This window comes from Pteropus medius, unplaced genomic scaffold (assembly GCF_902729225.1).
Source record: "Pteropus medius unplaced genomic scaffold, Ma_sr-lr_union100, whole genome shotgun sequence".
In the NCBI taxonomy this organism is placed as follows: Eukaryota; Metazoa; Chordata; class Mammalia; order Chiroptera; family Pteropodidae; genus Pteropus; species Pteropus medius.
Window position 1 is genome coordinate 6,005,640 of NW_024354502.1, and position 21,456 is coordinate 6,027,095.

Sequence of the window (21,456 nt, forward strand, 5' to 3'; positions counted from 1 at the left end):
ATGAGAGAGAATAAAATGGTCAGTCCCATCACATGGTTTCAGGAACCAGGTGAGCACGGTGAAATCTAGGTGACCAGTCGGTTTAGATACCAGTACACCATGCTGGCTTCGCTCCCTTCCTTGTCTCTCTCTCCCCACATCCTTGACTGTGCTGCTTGGAATCACTTCCCAAGTAAGCCAGCAGCAGCCAGGTCTTGTCTGGGGCTCTGCTTTGGGCAGAAGCCAAGCTAAGACAGCGAGTTCAGCAATGAGCCCATCTTCTTCCCCTGGGCATGCCACAGCTTCCGGAGAGCACTCTATAGAGCAGTGATGGAAGGCGGAAGCTTCATCCGGCTCAGCCATCTCAACCTGAGTAACTAGAGAGAGACATGGCCCAGCCAGAGATCCATGAGTCCAAGAAAGTGGAAGTGCCAGGATCAGGGGACCCCTGCCAAGTGCAGTGAGTAGGGGTTGGGAGAATGGTCGCGTGGAGCTCAGTTGTGGAAAACTTGTATTACCAGGTAATGAGTTGCTTCTCTATTCAATTCCTCTCCTGTTGGACAAGGCTTTCTTTTACTCTGTTCTTTGCTTCTGAGATAGTGAGAGAGGTGGGGTTTGAAGCAGCTCCTGATCCACGACCTTCATTGCGCTTTCCTGCTCATGGTATCAAAGGAGTTCCGGAAACCCAAAAAGCCAAGGCGGAAGAGAGTATTCTTTCCTCCTTTCCTGTACAGAATTGACACTTTTTTTGTCTGAGTGCTTGTAACATTTGGAGTTGATTGGAAATCCTGGAGTGGGGTGGGGAGTGCTCTATTTTTATTTCTTCCTGGAGGTTTTAGTTTCTCCTAACTTCTTAAATGGTTTTAGGGGCTCCATAGTGCCTCCTACCCAGCCCCCTCCAATACCCCCACTTCCCACCTCCCAAATAATGCTTAGTCTTTCTTTCCCTTTCCTTCCCAGAAGCAGTTAGTGGGTAGGGGGTCTGTCAAAATCAGGCCCATTCCTAACATTTTCAGAGCCCTGGGCATGAGTACACACGGAAGGAAGTCTCACAGTATAGGGCCAAAGATTTTAATGTAATTAATTAAATTTATGAACATGACATAAAATCTGTTTGACCACCTCTTTTTTGGGTCATGTTTAGAATTCTCAGATACCTTGGCATTCCACCCCCAGAAGCTAGCAGAGGGAGAATGGGTGCGACACCGGGGGAGAGGTGGCCCTGGCCTGAGGCCTACTCCCTCTGCTCTTCCCACCCCGGCTCTATAGGCACCACAACATGCTCTACACACATGCATGGATGCCCCAGCGCACACGAGCTCTGTCTACACCCTGCCCCTGCAAATACGTGTCCCTTTTGCCCTTCCGGAGCCTAGAGCCTTAGAGTCTTGAGCATTCTGTGGCTCAGTGACCCTCGAGGAAGGGATGCCCACATGCCCTGGAACCAGGCTTGGGGCCATTTAGACAGGAAATTCCAGGGACCTAAAGCGGGGCATTAGCTCTAATTGGGCACATCGCTTGGCCTGGAGGACTCCTCATCTCTTGTGTCAAAGGAGTTCTGGAATCACGGACGGCAAGGCTGCAAAAGTTTTTTTTTTTTTTTCCTCTTGTGTGGAATCAACATTCATTTCCTTGAGTGTCTGTAACATTTGGAGTTTCTAGGGAACCACCAGGGAGATGTGTGGCTGGAGAAGGGCCAGAACACAGCCCTCTGAGAGTGGAGCTCTGGAGAGCGGCTTCTCTTGGCTGGTTCAAAGGGGAGAACCTCTTAGGGCTAATAGATGGGCACATGCAACACTTTTTATCTTCCACCTTAAGCCTGTCTTCAGGCACCATTAAAGTATTCTCTTCTTTGAGCCACTGGAGGAAAGTGGGCTCTGTTTTCCATTCGATTTTTGTTTTCTCTAAAAATGCCCTGAAGTTTCTCTCTCTAAAAGTGTGGAGATTAAATGAGGGAGCAGCTTTGTGTCTGGTCCAGTTTCTGTGTCTGGAGTACACAAGAGACGGTCCATCTTGACCCTTCCTGGCTCCCTTCCACCCTGCACATTATTCTTGGCCATTTACCATCTGCGCAGGGGGAGGAGTCCATTTGAAACACAAGCCAACTGTGTAGACTCCCTCTCTGCCTCTGTCTGCAGCAAGGCTGGAAACTTCCCCGTGCTGGAGAAGGGCGAATGTTGGTCCTCTGGAGGCTTAGCTCATTTGCTGGCAGAGCATCTCCAGTAAAACTGAAATCAGAGGGAATATGTTATGGCAAAGTTGGAAATAAAAATCAGGTGATGAGCAGGAGTTTTAGTCGCATTCCCTGGGCCACTGGAGACACCCAAGCATTCCTTTGGCTTAGCTCTCGACTCATGCAGTGGGAGAACAGTCTTAATATAGAGCAGGCCTGTTTGAATGGGGTTCAGTGGGATGCATTCTGGGCTCTGTGATAGCAGGTGATATTTCATATCATCTAGGCACAACCGAAAGGAACATTAAACTGTTTTTCCATTGTCAGTGAGGTCCTTCGTAGCCTGAGGATCAGAGTTGGAACATTCTAATCAGTCTGCCTAAGAGTTTTCCTGAGCTGCCTCCTATAGGCCTATGATTAGTTTGTATGGGAAGGTTGAACCACCTTTCATAGGGAAAAAAGTGATCAACAAGAATGCCTGAAGACTGTCGAGCCAGAGGAAGAGTCAGCAACAAGTTAAAGGGCCTTGAACTAGGAACAAAAGGGTCGCTTATGGAGAAACCTAAGGATTTCTGCTGAAAGCATTGGCTTCCTTGGCTAGAATATTAAAATCTGTGAAAACTACTATAAGAGTATCAGTAAGGAAATTTCTATCCAGAGAAACCAAGACTCTGGTTGTCTTGGCATTTGCCCTCAGGTGAGTCACCAAAACTACTTCATAGTATTAACAAAAACTTTTATTTCCAGTGCTAAAATATTGAAATTTTAGAATTTCAGGTTGAAGAGCAGATCAAGGGCACCTAAACTGAAATGTGATGCTTGATGACTCTCCAAGGTGATACCCAGCAGACTTCCAGCTTCTATGAGAAACCTCCAGTTAGAGGGAGCTCACTGCTTGTAGCTGTGGGTATTTCTGATTATTAAAAGTATTAGCAAAATCCTGAACATCAGCTGTCCAAAAACAGAGACCTGTATCTTAACCTCTGGCATCCTCCCCCAAAGGAAAGAGGACGTGCATTTGCAAAGTGAGCTGCTGAAATAGATGATTACGTACAAGTTTGACCTTCATAAAATAGAACAGATTGCCTAGAATGTTGGCTAAGGAATCAGTTTTGTTCTGTGTGGATGTGTGAAGACAATAACATAATCTAACGTGAATATTTCCATAGGGATAAACATTTAAGGTTACTAATATGTGAAAACGCTTAGAAATATATTTTGAGTGGAAATTATCAATAATAATAATAATGGAAATCTGCAGATTATGTTCTTCATCCTCATGTAGTCAGTCTGAGGCAGATGTGTTTGAGGTAGGAAAATGTATTCTTCATTCATTCATTTATTACATTAAAAAAAATTATTGGGCACCAACTATGAGCTCAGCCCTAAAACAACAGGAATGAATGACCTGCATTTCTTCTCCTGTGAAGGAGCCCAGAGTTTAATGGGAGAGATGATTTAAACCATTTATTATGACTCACCAAAAAGAGGATACCCAGGGTCCTACTAGGACTGAGGAATTGTACCAGGATTAAATCAGAAGGAATTTCCCAAGGTAAATGAGACCATCACAGATTAATGATTCTCTTCATTTCTTTTTTTTCCCCCAGAAACCCTAGGTCCTTGGTGAGTTAGAGACTTGGCTTTTTGATTAGCCCAGACTCTGATTAGTTTCTCCTAACGTTCCCCCTGCTACTGTGCAAGCAGGACAGTATCATGAACACAGAGAGTGCCTAATGAATATGAAAAGAGGCAGAGGAGGAGGAGAAGTAAAGAGGAAGAAGGCCACCTCTTTTTCTTGTCGTTTCAGCCTCTGGTCTGTGCCAATTAACTCTTCAGCTCATGACATGATCTGAAATCTTGCATAGAAATTTAATCAAGTTCTGTCCACCCTCTTTGTTTATCTTACCTTCCAGGAATCTTCTGTTGTTTATCATTCCTCTAAAGGGAACATCTTTAAATTCTAAAACCTAAGTCTGTCTTTTTCTCTTTTTGACCACGTTTCTCCTCCAGATGCATAACTCATGTGATACGAACGAAATTACTTTAGTTTTCTGGGCTCTGTTGAGTAATCGCCAGCCTCACTTTTTGATGAGAACCAAGAAACTTGAGCATTGGATAAAAATAAAATGTAAACTCACTTAAATATAAGCAATTTATTCTTCATTAACAGGTAGGATAATGGACCAAGTTCCCTATTTCTGTCATAAGGACATTGTGACCCTAATGAGACCAAACACATGATTTTACTTTCATGCATTTAAGCTTAGTTTGTTTTGGAAAAATGAATGGGTTAAGTCGAGACTGAATAACCTTGGGTGTATCTTATGGAAAGGAAATGGAGCTATGCATGTAGAGGAAAATGAAAAAAAATTTATAAGATTGGATATATTTTTTACAACTTCTACAGTTGTGTATTAAAAGAGAATTCGACTGTGATGGGGATTTACGTCTTTTGAGTACATGAAATTTCTCCAGTTTGTGCTATGATATAGCTCATCTTTTCACAGAAATCCAAGACTGCTGACAGATCAAGAGGTTTAACATTTCAGATCCTTTCAGCATTCAGCAAATGCAATAAATATCAGAGGTGGCTTGTGTTGAATATAAAAACAGATGTTGTTTCCAGAGGAAGCAGGATAGAAACTCACACCCACAGGCTTGCAGTGACTTTGAGGACATTTTCTTCTATACCTTACTCTAAATGTGACTTGATATTTTAATAAACTTTGTATATATTAATCTTTGTCTGTAGGGCATCATTCTTGCCCAAGCTGCCACCTCAGCACGGGGTCACTTCCAAAGCTCATCTGTTAGTCCAGTTAACAGAAGCTTCTGAATGTTTTGCTTGAGGGTTTGGAACTTATATTTACACCTCTGCCTGTAAGACTGGTTCTTGGGAAAACACTTTGGGAATGGTACCTGCTTCCCATTTAGATTTAAAGAGGATGCTTTTAGCGAAGAATGCCTCTGGGTGAAAAGAGAGGACTTAAGATATGCGTCTTAATGATTCTGTTTTCTTCCAGAGTGTGGATTTATTTATTGTGGCCCAATCTCCTTCTGTGAAATGCAGGATTGGTATGAAATTTGTGAGTCCAAGCTCCAGTTCCTTTGGAAAAATTGAATTACACAGCTGGCCAGAACTGACAGAATAAGCTTTGGCTCCTGCTGAAGGCGTGCATTATGGATGGCTTTACATGTGCAGATCTCTCAAATGTAATCTGACGTAGGTAGGCCTCCATCTCTGTGGTGGGCAAGAGGAAATATTTCAGAAATACACAGGGAGTGTCCTCCATAAAATTGTCTTTGCACAGCAAAAAAAAAATAATTTCTGGTCTGGAAGGATAAATTCAATTCACTTCTACTTCATGTGCCAAATATACATGCTTTTGTCATTGATGTCCTTAGACATATAAAGAATGTCATATGAGAGACACTAATAATGAACCCCTTTCTCCAAATATAGTCCAGCGTGGTAGATTTAGATATTCTTCCTCTGGGATCTAGCACTCTTCTGTTCCTGGGGTTCCTCTTTTGAATAATAATAACAACCACTTTTTTGGGTAAACCTTAAATAGGTTATAATATGCATTATCTCTTTTAACGCTTATGTCAAATCGTTATTGGGAATGAACTATTATTATCACTCACTACAACTTGAGTAAATCTCAAAAAATAATACGCTGAGTGAAAGAAGCCAGAGATACACAAAAAACTATAATACTGTATGATTCCACTATAGAAAATTCTAGAATAATCAAATCAGGTTGCTTTTCTGTGGGATGGGATAGGGCAGGCTGACTGGAAAAGGAGCATGAGGGAAATTTCTAGGCCAGTGAAAATGCTCTGTTTTTATTGTGGATTCGTCTAGACTCGCTGAATGAAACACTTAAGATCTGACCACGTCACTCAATGTAAATTATGTCTAAATATTACAAATTATGATTTCTGTTGATAAAGATCGATGCAGAAGCAGAGCTCTAGGACTATGAAATGAGTTGTCCATCATTATGCAGCTGGAGGAGAGAGCTGTGCATCAACTCAGGTGACCCTAACTCTTAAGTCCAGGTTTTTGCAATCTAAAACAATTTCCAAGAAGGATAACATTTATATTACTCCAGGCACCTTCCTGGGAGTAGAGGTGAGTTTCTGAAAGGACGTGATCGGGTCCTGGGAAGAGCAGGAAGCCGGGGGCCAGCACCACTGATACGCAGCGTGTAAATGGTTAATGGCTAGTGCTGACATCATAAAGTGGTTCAGATTCCTACTCTGCGACTTAACTGTGCATATGATGTTGAGCCTTAAACCTGTCTGAGCTGCAGCTTCCTATGTAAAATGGGTTGTTGTGAGGCATACTTGTCATTCGTAGACTGTTAGTGAGTATCGATTATCAATAAATGTTTCCTATTATTATTCACAGTTTGGGTTAAAGGAAGGATAAATGTCCCTGGGGTAGTAACAGGTTTACTGTGTCGTGATATGTCTTACAGTGTGAAATCTTCGTCTCTGCTGTACCTTTCCAAGTGGCTGCATAATTAATTTATCATATTAGAGAAAAGTGCATATAAAGCTAAGATACAATCCCAGAATTTCTTTTTCTGACCTCCATGTTTTGGCAACAGGCATTGTTGAATAATTTAGAACTGTATGTATGTCATTCGCTGTGTGAATGATGTCATGTGTTTCTTAGTTTCAGTAGAAAATTCATTCCAAGTATAATTCACTTATAAATCTGCAATTCTATGAACTCTGGGTATGATTCACTGAAATATGTCTTAATGTTTGTAAATAATTGTAGAACTGGAAGGACTTATTTCTTGGAAGTAATTAGTATAATATGTAATTTAATGTGGGTGGACTTCCTTAAAACAGAATATCCATTTAAAAAGTGTTTGGGCATCACCCAAGGATTAAAAAGGAAAAAGAGTCTTATTATTATTATTTAGATACATGACAAACAGAATAAACTGCTTTAGTGGTAAGTTTGTTTTTCAGGTTCTGCTTCCATTATTACAGCGTATTGTACTATAAATATTAGATTATTATATATCAGAGCCCCCTTGAGCCTGTTTAGGTCACAAATCCTGCATGACTTGTAGGCTCATCCTAAAATGTAATATATTTTAGAGAAGCATTATCTGTTGAACAAAAAAGAAAAGGGAGTGACAATTTGGAGCCAACTAGGAAGTAAAGCACTTATATTTTTCCATGCAGAAATACTTTTGACTTCTTTGGATCAAGATACCTGACAATGGCTGTAGTTACTGTTCCTGTGGCACAAGGTTATGAAGGGAGGCCTGAATGTCCAGGGTGATGGACAATGAGACAGTTCAGTCTATAATTCACAGCCAATATTTCCCATTTCGTAATATTAATCTCATGAGGTTGTTGTGCATATTAAATCAGATAATACATGTATAGTGTCTGGTATTAAAAAAAAAAAAGCGTACATAAATGGTAGCTTCCTGTCGTCCTTTCTCAACAAGACAGACAAAGAACAAGGGCGGAGGGAGCTGAAAGTTGCATAACACCCTAGAACTCTTTTCTGGGTGCCAGCCTGGGGGATGTTTTATGCTCCACGTTATCCATATCTCCACCATCCCCCCACTTCTTCGGAAACAGCCCGGGGCCAAGCAAAGGGCAAAAGGTAAAGATCAAAGCTCAGAAGGGAAGTAACTTTTGAATGGAACAGATGACTTGGCCTTCCCCCTGTTCCAAAACACTGTCTGTGTTCCGTGATCTAATCTGGGAGCAGGAAAGGAGAGCGAGCTTGTGGGTGCTGTGAAGGGAAAGCTCGAACTAAACAGGAAACTTATTGGGTTATTCAAGAACCAATACGGTTTAGCTAAAGGATGACACCTTCCAGTCGGGCTGCTCTGGCTTACACTCCTGATTCCTCCACATATGGCTGCATGGAGCATTTTCTGACCTCTTAAATCTCTGTATCTGTAACTGCTAGTTGGGGCTAATAACACATAACTCACATACAGCAAGCCTTCGAGTATTGTCCTTTTGTTCAATGCCATTTCATTGATGAAGAAAAAAATTGATTCCTGGCAGAGGCCACTGTCGGGCGGGGGTTGGTTTGCATGTTCCTCCATGTCTGCTGGGTTTTCTCCCGGGTCTCCGGGTTCCTGCGGAGTGAGGGGAATCGGCGTGTCTGCATTGTCCCAGTCTGGGTGAGTGTGGCCGTGTGTGAGTGGCCCTGTGATGGAAGGCTGAGCTGTCCAGGGTGGGTCCTGTCTTGCCCCCTGAGCTGTTGGGATGGGCTCGGGCCACCTGTGACCCTGAACTGGAATACTGGGTTGGAAAATCATTATCTCACTTGCTTTTATTCATCTTTCTTAAATGTATGTATAGCTCGCATTAATTTCAATGTTTAATATTAGAAGTGTTTTGGGTCTTTATGTAGAAGTTCAGTTACGTTTCTGTGACCAGAAATATGCTGTAGGAACTTAACTCTTGTTTGTATCATCTCGCCTAGGGTAAAATTGGTTTCGTTATGTGACGTTTCACTTAAAAGTACCAGTTTCTAAGAACCTATCAATGACATTAAGTGAGGATTTCATGTTTATTTGCTATAAATATTCAATTGGATAATACTTAACACTATTTAGAAATAGTCTAAAAGGCAATTTTGTCTAGGTAACAATACGAATCTCAAAGCAAACACCAGAAAATGTTTTAAGGCATATCTGCCTGCACTTACGGAAGAATCTAAACCACGGATCTTTTTGACTTGTTCAAAGGACAAAACATGGATATTAGTAGAACATTGGAACCCAGGTATTTATTTGGCAGAGACTAAAACCAGAGTTTTAATGAGCCTGGAGTAAACATCCTGAAAAATATCTCTAATCAATTTTGTGGTTCATGATGTTGTTGATAAACAAGTGCTAATATAGTAATATGGTTTACTAACTCTAAGTATGAAACTCAACAATTTTCTGTAGGCTGAAAGAGTACTTGAACTGTATCAGTGTAAATAACAACTTTAAATATTGCATAATTTAAAACTCATTTAAAAAATCTTTGTATACTTTAAATTTTATCACTCTAAGGCAGAATTTACCCCAGACCCCTTAAGGATAGGTCTCATAGTTCCCCCAGACCCAACCTACATTCCGTCTTCTACATATACTGCTAGACTTGTTTTGCTAATAATTTGTTTAGAATTTTTGCACTTATATTTATAAATGAAAATCATAAATATAAGTGCAAAAATTCTAAACAACTTTTCTTTCTGATTTTTTTGTCTGGTTTCATTATTAATGTTATAGTAGCTTCGTAGTATAAATTGGGGAAGCTTTTTCTTTGTTTTCTGAAATAGTTTAAGATTTGAATGATCTATTCTTTAAAAATTTGGTAGAATTCACTGATAAACTCTGGTCTGGTCTCTTCTTTGTGGGAAGAATATTAACCAGCATTTTGATCCCTTTAAGAGTTATAGGACTAGCCATGCTTCCCATTTCTACTTCGGTCAGTTTTACTAAGTTTATTTTTTTCCTAGCAATTTGTGCATTTCATTTGTCTTAAAATTTATTATCATGAATCTATCTAAATGTTATTTTATTATCTTTGAATTCTTTTGTATCTCATTCCTCTTTTATTTAGAATACTAATTTTCTGTTAACTCTTTTTATTTCATCAAATACTTTAGAGGATTGTCTAGGGTGTTTGTTTGTTTGTTTGTTTGTTTTTAGTCTTTTCTGTCCTACTTTTAAATTTTTCCCTTATGACAGATTTGGAATATTTCGATAATTCAAATTCTGATAAAATCATTACAAAGTTTATGAATTTAAAGTCCCCCAATATCTGTAGATTTTCCCAGCATCAATAGCAATTCATTACTCATTCGCGATAATCTAGCCTATGTCTCCATGTCACTTGAACCAATTATATTGTTACAGCTGTGGTTATTAGATTTTAGATCAGATATTAGATTTAGAACACAAGGGATAAAATTCCAGGTTTGCTGCTTACCTGAGGCAAGATATTTAAACTCTCTGAACCTAAATTTACCCATCTTTTTTATTGTTAAATTTTCTTATGGGTCTTGTTTATTATATATATATATAAGATGTTGTATCTGTATTCTGATGCTCACCATCAACCCTTCCTTACCTCTGTAAAAAGCAAAACAAACAGACAACAAAAACAAGCCCTCTTTGTTGACTGTTCAGTATCAAGGGAAGCTTCTAGAGGTTTAAAGGAAAAACCTGTGAGGTTTTATTCTCCTGGCTCTGACATTCAGATCCAAGAAGCTTGCTTAGGCCTCTCCTCTGTCATCCTGACCTATTTCTTATAGTTCTTGGCAATTACTCTCCCCAGAGGGTTATAAGCAAGTCCAAGCTAAGTTTGGCATTAGGAGAAAATCCAGTGCATCTGATGAGTCCAATAGGCATTAGTTCTGCGGAACACAATGTGTTTGTGAGTGCATCTGTGTGCTTGGGAGGGGGTAGAATTTGATGGGGGAAATTTGTTAGGCTGTTACCCCTGGGTTACGCAAATAAATGCAGTCAGACTTATAGTTTTAGTTCATACATAGTTCAGATGATAAACATGAAACAAGACTGTGCACATGGAAGTGCTTTAAATTGTAAAGCACTCTGGAAATAGCAGGTATTCATAACATTGTCCAGTTTGATGGACCCTGATTTTTCAAAGTCCCCCTCGTCATTTCCTGTACCTGCAGATGCCTCTGTGATTGCTTTGGGTCTGCAGCATATCCGGGCCAGGGTGGAAAAAACGTCTCAGATCTGAGTTGATCTGCCCTTGGTAATGATATTTTGTTTACTTAATGTGGTTTCCTTTGGAAAAGCTTTATGACTCTGGGCTTCTGCCTCTGCAGAGTAACTACAAATTTACTGAGCCCCAAATTTGATTTGCACAGTGTTATTACCAAGCTACACCTGGAATAATAGAGGTTTACTTTGCAGAGATACCTGTAAGGAGGAAGTGAGAGCAGTACTTCCTGCCTTTTGACATAAGACCTGTTCGCATATGATCTTCTGTCTAGGAAGGAGTAAAATAAATATTAGGACATCCTTTCTGCCCATTACTCACTTCCTGTCTTCAGATGTTAGGGTATAACTATTAAAATAGTTACTGTATATTCCCAAGGAAGAGAAATTATGATTATTTGTGGTGATGAGGAGCCTGCTGGCAAATTGTTGAGGGATAGAGTCTGTAGACATCATTCATTAATCCATGTCCTGTCACCACTTACTAATATCTGATGAACACACTTTAGACTATTTTTGTGTGTGTGTCAATTGAATGATAGTCCATGGCAATTCCCAGGATTTAGGTTTGTATACCTTTCCTCCCTGGCAGATTATAAAACTCTCAGAAGCAGGAACTTGAATGTTCAACTGATTATTCACTGTGCCATGGCTAGTCCCACACGGTACACAGAGTAGGGGCTTAATTCATGTGCGATGAATGCATGAATGAAATGATGCTTTCAAGCACTTATGATTTTGATAGTTCCTAGTATTAGGAAAGAGACTGGTATCCGTGCAATACATATTTTCATCTAAGTTTCATAACAATAATAGCAACAACATAATAAAAGGGTGAAATGTGGATGCTAAGTCCATGCCAGACACTATTCTAAGGGCTTCTTATACATTTTAAAAAATTATTTAATCTTCATAACAATTCTGTGAGATACGTCCTGTTATTATCAGGTGAGGACCCTGAGATATAGAGAGGTTGTATACTTTGCTCAAAGAAGCTCAGCTTGTTAAGTGGAAAATTTGGGATTCAAAATCAGATCCTCTGACTCTGGGGCTCCTTTAGTAAATGAATACATTGTATTGTTTCTTTAAGGAAGGCAGTTTTTCCTCATCTTATAAATGGGCATTCTAAGACTCAGATAGCTTAACAGACTGTCCCATTGTCACCTAACTAATATGTAGCTAATAAGCATCTAGTAATAAAGAAATGTCTAGCGTGCATTTATGTGGGACACGCCCTTGACCTCTGCTCACTGTATTGGAGTCTCTAGGTTAGGCACCTCAGTCAGCCATTACAGAAAGAACATAGAACATGACAGCTTAAAGGGATTGTAGAAACAATCTGTTCTTCCACAGAGTAGAAGAATCCTTTCTGCAGCGTGGCTGGGAAATAGCTCCTCCAGTTTCTGCTTGAATGTCACTAGCAATAGGGAACTCACTGCCTCACGGTGTGTTCTTATATTGAACCCAGGTACTTTGTATTCACTGATCATGGCTCTACTCTGCAGAGATATACAAAGTTTCTTAGGCTCTGTTTCTTAGGCTCCACGATCTTCTCTTGTATAGGTCAACTTTTAATAATGGTAACTGATCCTTATGACATTTACTAATGCCAAGTTCCTATGATTCTTTTTTGCCTTTATTAACTCGTTTAATCCTCACAACAATACTATGAGATGGTGGAAGAAATAACACATAAGAAAATTAAGTAATTTGCCCAAAGCCCCAGAGGTGGGCGATAAAAGAGCTAGGAATTGGACCCCAGTAAACAGACTCCAGAGTCTATGCCATCCACTGCTGTGCTCTAATGTCTGTTATTTATGTTTTCTTCATTTATTGAACCTGTCGACAATCTGCTCACTCTCCTTGTCCTTGTTTAAACATTGTCTAACCTATCAGGGCTTCAGGTATGGGCTGATCAAGGTGCTAACGAGGGGAACACCATGCTTCTACCAGTACAGCCTAACATTCTATTACTTTATATGGACATCCCTAGAACTTTCCTTCACATGAAATGCTTATAATATTCCACAACGTAACATAAACGTAAAGTCACGTACATGTTACAGTGATTTTATTTTGAGTACGCAATGACAAAACTTTCTATCTTATCTCTATTATATTTCATCTTTTTAGTTTCAGCCCATTTGAGACTTTTAAAATCTTAATTTTTTTAATCTAAGGCATTGAATGTCTCTCCCAGCAGCTACCTAGGAGCCTGAAGTAGTAAAAGCAACATCTTTCAGGCCTGTCATACTTTTGGTTCGTCCATCACCACCTTTAGGCTCGGAGAGAATGTGGACCTGGAGCCTAAAAACATCTGAGCAGTAGCTGCAGCTCCTTTTAACCAGGCTTGTCTTTTTACGTAAAGACAAACATTTATATTTTATCAGTTTATGAGATGCTCAAGATTCTTGGTGTATCTCTGTAGAGTCGAGCCATGATCAGTGAATACAAATCATAGGGATAAGGTTTGGGTTCCATATAAGAAAAGAAATATAAGAAAAACATTTCAGATAAAAAGGTCTTTTTAAAAGCATGATATCTAAAATTTTTGTGGTCAGACAAACAGGATTCAGGCACGAACAGGTGGCCATGTGTAGAGGCAGCACCCAGGGCACAAGGACAGAGCATGGTAAAGTGACGAGGACTGGAAGCCTTGGAGCTGGACGGTTCAAACACCAGCTTGCCATTTGCTGCTGTGTGATGCTGAGCAAGTTGTTTCAGCAGCCCATGCCACACTCCCCTTGCTTGGAGAGTAGGCATAATAATATTCAGAGAATAAAACAATATTTCTCTATGGCTCGCATGCAAACCATGGTAGCCAACAGGTAATCAACTGAGATGCGGACAGGAGGTGGGCAGGAGCCAGATGGTGACTGGCTCTGTGTGAACTGGGACAGACCCAAGTCTTCTAGTGTGTGTGTCTTTCCGAGCAGTGCCCTATATTTGTCTATTTATCTAATATGTCCACCCCCTCCCCCAACATGCACATGTACACGAGAATGGAAGCACCTCAGGGCAGGCACCTCTAGTCTGTATTGTTCACTGGGATAGCTTGAATACTCAGAGCCCTGCTCATGGAAGGAACTCATTAAACATTTGTTGATTTAATGGGTAACTAAACCAATCGCTGTACTTCTGGGTGGTGGTAAGACTCATAAGATGAGATACTTAGCATCTGTGGGGGCGGCGATCTTGCTTGGTTGAAGAATCGAGGCAGGTCATATGGAATGAATGCACTGTGTGAAACAGGATAATTTTGAGATAGTTATTTCTTGGAGAGTAAAGGTTACTCAGCAACTCATACGCAGTTTATTTTACTCCTGACTCCATATACCGAAACACAGCACCCTCACCCCACGAGGTCCTTATGACCTCACGAGAACCCTTCGGCCATTCTTCAAATGTCTTTTAAAATCCTGCTGTCAAAAATTCACCTGGCAGAATAATGGAAGAAAAATAAATAGTGGTAAGCGAATGAAAACAACTATTCTTTTAGACAACTCTTCCAAACCAAAGAACAAGTAACCTGAGTACATCTTCTCAACTGGCAGGCTTATTTTCATATCTGTCAGGTGTCTGTAGGGCTTGGGAAAAAGTAAGAAGACACAGGATGTGCAGGGCCTAAGAGTTCAGCACCCATTTTAACAGAGCCATTTGTTGGTGATGACGTAAATGGTAAGATGAGATCAGAAATACACACACACACACACACACACACACACACACACACACACACACACACATTTAATGTCAGAAGAGGCAGCTTCCCATAGAATCACAGAATGTTTGAAAGGTAGGGACCCTATTTGCCTCTTTGACAGGCCAAGAAAATGACGTCTGGGTGGCGAAGTGACTTGCCCAGGGCTGAAGAGCTAGTTAGCGGCCGAGCTGGCAGCGCAGTCCAAGTCCCCATCTCCCAAGGCCAATTCTCTTTGCACCTCACCACTCAGCCTCCTGAAAGATTAGCTTTAGCTTCTGAGAGGCTTATATTACCTCCTCCATCATTTCTTGGTCTTTTGGAAATATTAATGATCTCCCTCTGCATCTTTCCTTTCTAAGATGGCCTAGGAAATGTCACTAAGGGAACGTTTTAGATTGCATTTTTGTCAGCAAATCCCACTGTCAACAACCTGTCACGAACTTGGAAGTTTCACCAAAGGTCCAAATACTCAGGTTTCCTGCCTCCAGCTTTTCCCTTAATCACATTAAAAATTGTACATTTTGTGTTCACTTCGCCTATAGTAATGAAATATTTCTTTTCCTTCCTGTAATCTGGAGGTCTCTTTTTTGTTGTTTTTGTTGATATTTTTAAGAAGAATCCTTGCACAGAGCAGAGGGACTTTCTGGCTCCTCGGAAACCAGCCTGGTGGGAAGAGTTGATTGGATTTGCCTAAAGCATTTCCTCATTAGTAGCCTGTGTGTGCTTTTCCTTTCAAATGTCATCTGGCTGCCCCAACAAAGATTTAATTGTAACTTGAGGCTTTCGCAAACTTGGGCATTACTGAGTGTTCTTTTGAAATTTTCACAACTGCCTGTCCTTCAAATGAACAACTGGAAACATATTGAAAGTAACTTAGTGTATTATTGGTTTGAACACCACTTCTTCCTGCTCACCTCCCCCACTCCTTTTTTTTATTTTTATTTTTTGCAACCGAAGATTGGAATTTTAATTGCTCAACCACAGTTTTTAATTTATGATGCCCAGAAAGGGCATGAGTTATTAATTAGTTCTGATTATGAGGCGCACTGAACCTGGACCTGGCTGTTTCTTGAATCGTTTCAACAGCTCTTTGCCTGAAATTACTGTCTGGATGCACGTGGAGGTGTAATTATGCAGACGCTAGCTGTTCATTTCTGCCAGGTTAAACCCTCTATTATGAACACATATTACGGTGTCTTAAAAGGCATTTATTGAAATGCCATAGTGTAATAGTTCAGGCTTACAAAATCAATCTCTCTTATGTTACAGGCAATAGCCTCTTAATTGGATGTTTTCTCCCAGTACATAAAAATGTTGGCTTAAATATGCGCGCATATACACACGCACACACCCTTAATTTTTTTTTAAGTGTGAGAAACAGTTTGCTTCATGGTTAAAAGTAGGTCTCTGGAGCCAGGCTGCCTAGATTTGACTCCCGTACGTGCCACTTTCTAGCTCTGTATCTTGGGCATACGATATAACCTCTCGCTTATTGCAGTGTCTGCTAAAATGGGGGTGATTACAATGTCTGTATCATAAGGTTGTTCTGAGATTCAAACGAGTTAATACACAAGAAACACTTATCGAAGTTCATGGGACCTAGTCATTGTGATTTTTTTCTGATTGCTCCAACACATTTACTTGTATTTATGCGTTATAAAGTCTAGTGTGTTAAGCTGATGGAATTAGAGAGGTCTCCCTATGGCAAAAGCTGAGAGCTGACCCCTAATATCTATTCTCTTCTTCCACAGTAACAATTTCCCCTACCCATCCAGTTCTAAGCTGGGCTGGCACAGGGTTGTCCAGAGTTAAGAATAAATTTCTTTTCCATCTAGAAGTGGAACTACATTCTGCCCAGTGGCGTGGAAGCAGATATAGTGTGTCAACTTCTGAAAAGTGGCTTTAAAGCGTATCTTGCTTAGGAGCAACAATGATAATTTTTCTTAGTCTCTATTATTTCCTTGAAATTGAAAAACTTGTTTTCTGGGGTGTCGGAGATCTCAAGACCCATTTAAGGATTTTGCTGAGGCTTCCTCACAATGCTGGTAAAAGGGAGAGGTGATCTCTAAACTCTCAAAAGAAACAAAGGTTCTAAGGAAAACATAAGCCATTTAGTCCACCTGAGGTACAAAGCAGGATTACTTTACTTCTGTTGTCTTGATGGTTCAGCAAAATCAAGACAGGATTCTTGAACTTGTGAGTTGGTGTGCTTCCATCTGGAACATTCTCAACCTCTGTCGCTTTCTTTCTACCCTGTCCTTCGGGGCTCCAGTTAAACATACACTAGACCTCATTCCATCCGTCATATCTCTTAATCTCTATTCCCTATTTTCCATTTTTTATTTCTTGTATCTTGGTGCTACATTCTGTATGATTTCTTCTGATCTACAATTTACTCACTAATTCTTCTGAAATGATTGTCAAAGTTTTAATTTTGGTTATATTACTACTACTACTATTACCATTACTACTGGATGTTCTATTTGATTATTTTACCTATCTGTTAGGTTGCTTTTTAAAAAATAATCTCTAGAAGATTCTCCCAAGCTTTTATTTGTTTCTTTACACATAGTAAGCATACTTGTTGCTTTGTAGTCTTCTGTGTGGGACTCTCACAGCTATCAGTGATTTTCATTGGTTCTTGTTCATGGTAGCTTGTTTCCTTGCGTTCGACATTTTCTGAGATTTTATGCTGCTCGTTGCCCTTGAAAATGATTCATAGGGACTTTTTGAAGCCTAGGATGAAACTGCCTTCCTTTAGAAATTATTTGCATCGGATTCTGCCAGACCCATAGAAACTTATCTGAACCTCCTTAAACCAACTTTAAGATTTAACACAAGATTTCATGTCATCTTCTTACTTGCCTTCCTCCCTTTCTAGGCTTAAACATCTTTTAATGAGACCATTTCTTATCATGACTCATGAAAAGAACAGTCCTCAGAACATAAAATTTGACTGATGAATTTTGGCTGAATGAATAAGTTACCCTGTTAACTTATTTTCTCTGTCTTTATTTTTAGTTGTTCAGTTAGAAAGATTACTCTGTACTGAATAGCATTTCCAATGAGGTGTCCTTTCTTCAAGGCATTACTATGTCTTCTCTCCTTTGTAATTTTCCCAAGTTCTATGCCACACAGGAAGTGGCTACTTCGTTAATAATTGCTTCTAGGCTAAGACCTGCTATGGTTCCCATGCCTCTGCCCATGAATGGATCAAGCTATACATTTCTGGGATTTCTCATACCTTGTCTGGATATTTTGAGCATTTCTCAGGTTATCTCCGGCAGTAACCTCCAATGACCTTGTGGATCTACCTCAATATTTTTTTCCTCTGGTATACCCAATCTGACTTTTTGGAAGTTCTCTCTAAAGCCGACCTCTGATTCTGCCATTCTCTTGTTTGTAGACCACCATGGCTATCACCACTGCCTACAGAATAAAGTCCAGAACTATTAGCTTCTCCTTTTACATCCTTCATCTAGGTGGGGTGGCCAGATTTCATGAAAGAATATGATCTCTGGAAAATCAAACCCCAGCTCCACCACTTACGAGCCACATGACTCCACATAAGCTAACTTCTGAGCCTTGATGTGCTAATGTGTAAAATAATATTAGTCTTGCAAGGGATAACCTGTGTGAAGCTCCTGTTGTCCACCAGAATTAAAGTCACTCTGTGAGACTTTTTGTAGCAGGGTCTGCAAGGGAAAGCAATGTATTATTTTATTGTTTGTGGCTACATAGATACTAGATAAATGAAAGATCCATTACCCATTTCCTCCCTGGACTTAGTTTTCTTATATATAGAGACTTTAAATGGTTATTTTGAAGCTTAATGTAGAAAGCTGTGTACAGCACCTGGTTCCATACTTGGCACGTCATTAGGTACATGATAAATGTTCCTTCTTTTATCCCCCTTCCAAATTGAGGTCCAACTTCTCTTGCCTACAAAATTGTGTTAAAAAGTATAAACCAGAGTATCTTATATAAAAGAAGGGTTGTTGTTGTTATCTCTACTTTTTTAAGTTCTAGCTACACTTTAAGGCCAAGTTCAAATGCTACCTATTCCATGAAGCATCCCTGGATTCTCACTGTATAACCCTCATCCCCTACTCTAGCCAGAAAGATAATTATGCAATTAAAGGAGAATCTTCAAACAATCTCAGCTGATACTTGAATTTCTTCTATACCAATAAGTATAATTCTACGATATAACAAAGCTATGCAGTGTTCCAGCTTCTTACTAAAACATTTCAGAGATGAAAAATTCAGTATCTTCAAAATAGGTCTGCTTCAGCTTTGGAGCTTAAATCAATCCGTCCCCCTAAATTTTCTTCATTTGTTTTGGGTATGTCTGTTTTCCTCTTTAAATATATTACCCAGAAATAAACAGTATTCCTTAAAAAACAATGGCCAAGAATAACCTTTTCCTTCTGTAACTATAACCTGTGCTAACAAGTTTTCAGCAGCCATGGAGCTATTTTCTCCTAATTGCACTGATGTTCATTTAAGACTCTGAAATCTTATTTTCAAATGCATGTTGGTGCTAAATGACATCTCCTCTGTCTTGAATTAATATGGCTGTTTTTGATAACTATGATTGGTTCTGCAAATATAGATCCACATTGAATGCCTCTGGGTGTGTTTGTTCTGCTTATTTGTTTTGAGCTAATCTTTCACTTGTGTGCCTTGATCCATTTTTCTCATGAGTTCCTCTACGGAACTTTATTTTTCTATAAAACTAGCTCATTCCTCTTTGTGTTATAGTTTATATACTAGTCTTATGTTGCTATGTCATAGGTGGGTGCCCTGGAAGCAGAGCCTCTGTCTGGGGGATTGGGCAGCAAGCCTACTGCCTCCCAGTTATGATGGCTCCTTTGGGGCTAAGATCAGTTCTCCAGAGCAGTGGTGGAGCTGTGAGTTGTTCTCAGCCAACACACGACAATTAAGATAAAGGCACCTTGCTGATAAAAAGGATCTGATGGGACATCAACGGCATCCAGTACAGTCACCCATGATTTTGTAATTTTGAGTATGGAAATGATGTGTTTTCCACTTCTGCACTCTCCATAAACCTGGCTCCATGTCTTGCACAGTGAAGGCACTAATTCGTGGAATCGAATCATCAAAGATCTAGCGGCAATGCCCCCTCGTTTGCACCCATTCCCATCCACTGCCGTTTGTAATAGCAGATACCTGTAAAGGACTTAGCCAAGTCCTTCCCCAAGCAGCAGAATTCTCCCCCAAGTCCTCCTCTCCCCAGACTGAGTGATGGAAGGATATGAAAATTGATATTGCGTGTTCCAAGAATCTAGTCGCCCTGTCAACTTAGAAGCTGTCTAAGAACCAAATGCTTAAATTTAGAATATGCTAATAACTTCTTAAGACCAAGCAGATATATCAGAGAGCAGAATTTGTCTGTTCCACTCAACTCTTAAAGTATTTTTGTTTCTTTAAATTTCATAAAGTAATATATGCATATGGTAAATATGAAAATGGTTTAAAAAGGTAATAAATGAATAGTAAAGATCTATTTCTCCATTATCTTGACTTTTATTTCCACTCCCCAGAGCTAACTACTGTTAACATTTTCTTGTGTTTCTATCCAGAAATAGCCGTAGATATACAAGCATATATATTTACCATTTTATACACAAAAAGATTACACTATATGTTCTGCTCTCTACTTTTTTAAAATTAATGATAGACCTTACAGGTCTTTCTACATCAACACGTCTATATCTACTTTTTAAAATGATTATATTGATGTCTTACAATTTATTAAATCTGTCCTTTTTTTAGTGGACATTTAGGTTGTCCCTAGTTTTCAGCTCTTAGATATAATCTTTTTGCTATTACAGATTTTTATGATTACAAAATAAGTGTTCTATGTATTTCTTTTCATATAGTTCTTAGCCCTATTAAATTGAAAAGTCTGTCCTTATTTCTCAACAGAAAAATGACATGGATAATGAATGTGGCTACCAGATTCCCTACAACCAAACTGAATAATTGTGTCTTTTACCCTAAGTTATGCTTTCTCGTTCTCTGCCCGTTTCTTTCTCAGCCTCTTTCTCAAAATGCAACTTATAATCGGAAACGATAGAAGTTGTCCTGATTGACAACTTCTGTTGACAAACAGGCAATAATTTTCAAGTTCAGGTCATCATAATAGCAAATTTTAAAATCCAGGTATATCATTTAAATAACAGGATAACTATTATGAGAGGAGCAAAAATTCTGAATCTTTTTCAGAATTTAAGAGCTTTGATATTAAGAGCTTGTCTAATGTGAATTTCAAACAAAAAATGCAATCAGACTTTCCAGATGTACTTAAAAGAGCTTATTGTTGTCGTTTTTGTTTTTTTCTTGCAGTGAAGTATATGCGAGAGGCCACACCCTACGTGAAGAAAGGTTCCCCAGTGTCCGAGATTGGGTGGGAAACGCCTCCCCCCGAATCCCCTCGGTTAGGGAGCAGCTCCTCAGACCCTCTGTCACCGTCGTCACAGTCTTTCTCCTTCCATAGAGACCGGAAGAGCATCCCCCTCAAGATGTGCTACGTCACACGGAGCATGGCCTTGGCCGACACTGAGAACAGGTAAAGAGGGCCGAAGAGCTTTGTATCTCAGCAGCACTTTGGCCGCAGTGGTTTGAAGGGGGACTATTGCCAGGGCTGTGCCTTTGTCTTTAAAACACTCAGCGGTATCCAAAGAATAGTCTGAGTGGGTTAAAGCCAAGCCTCCCTCCCTCTCTTCTTCCATTTTTCTCCTTCCTTTCTTTTAACCTTGTGAAGAATCTGTACACTGAGCTCTGGTTCTGGAAAGAGATGAAGAATTGGAATCGTAATCCTAAGTGTCTTC

General features: G+C 39.8%; 1 protein-coding gene across 1 annotated transcript in view; it reads left to right on the top strand.

Annotated features, from left to right (window-relative positions):
• Window positions 1-21,456, top strand: part of SNTB1 (syntrophin beta 1) — a 201,729-nt gene that overhangs the window by 77,123 nt on the left and 103,150 nt on the right. The window contains exon 2 of the mRNA XM_039853702.1: window positions 20,972-21,194. Coding sequence (XP_039709636.1) covers window positions 20,972-21,194 — 223 coding nt within the window. The remainder of the gene's footprint in view (window positions 1-20,971; window positions 21,195-21,456) is intronic.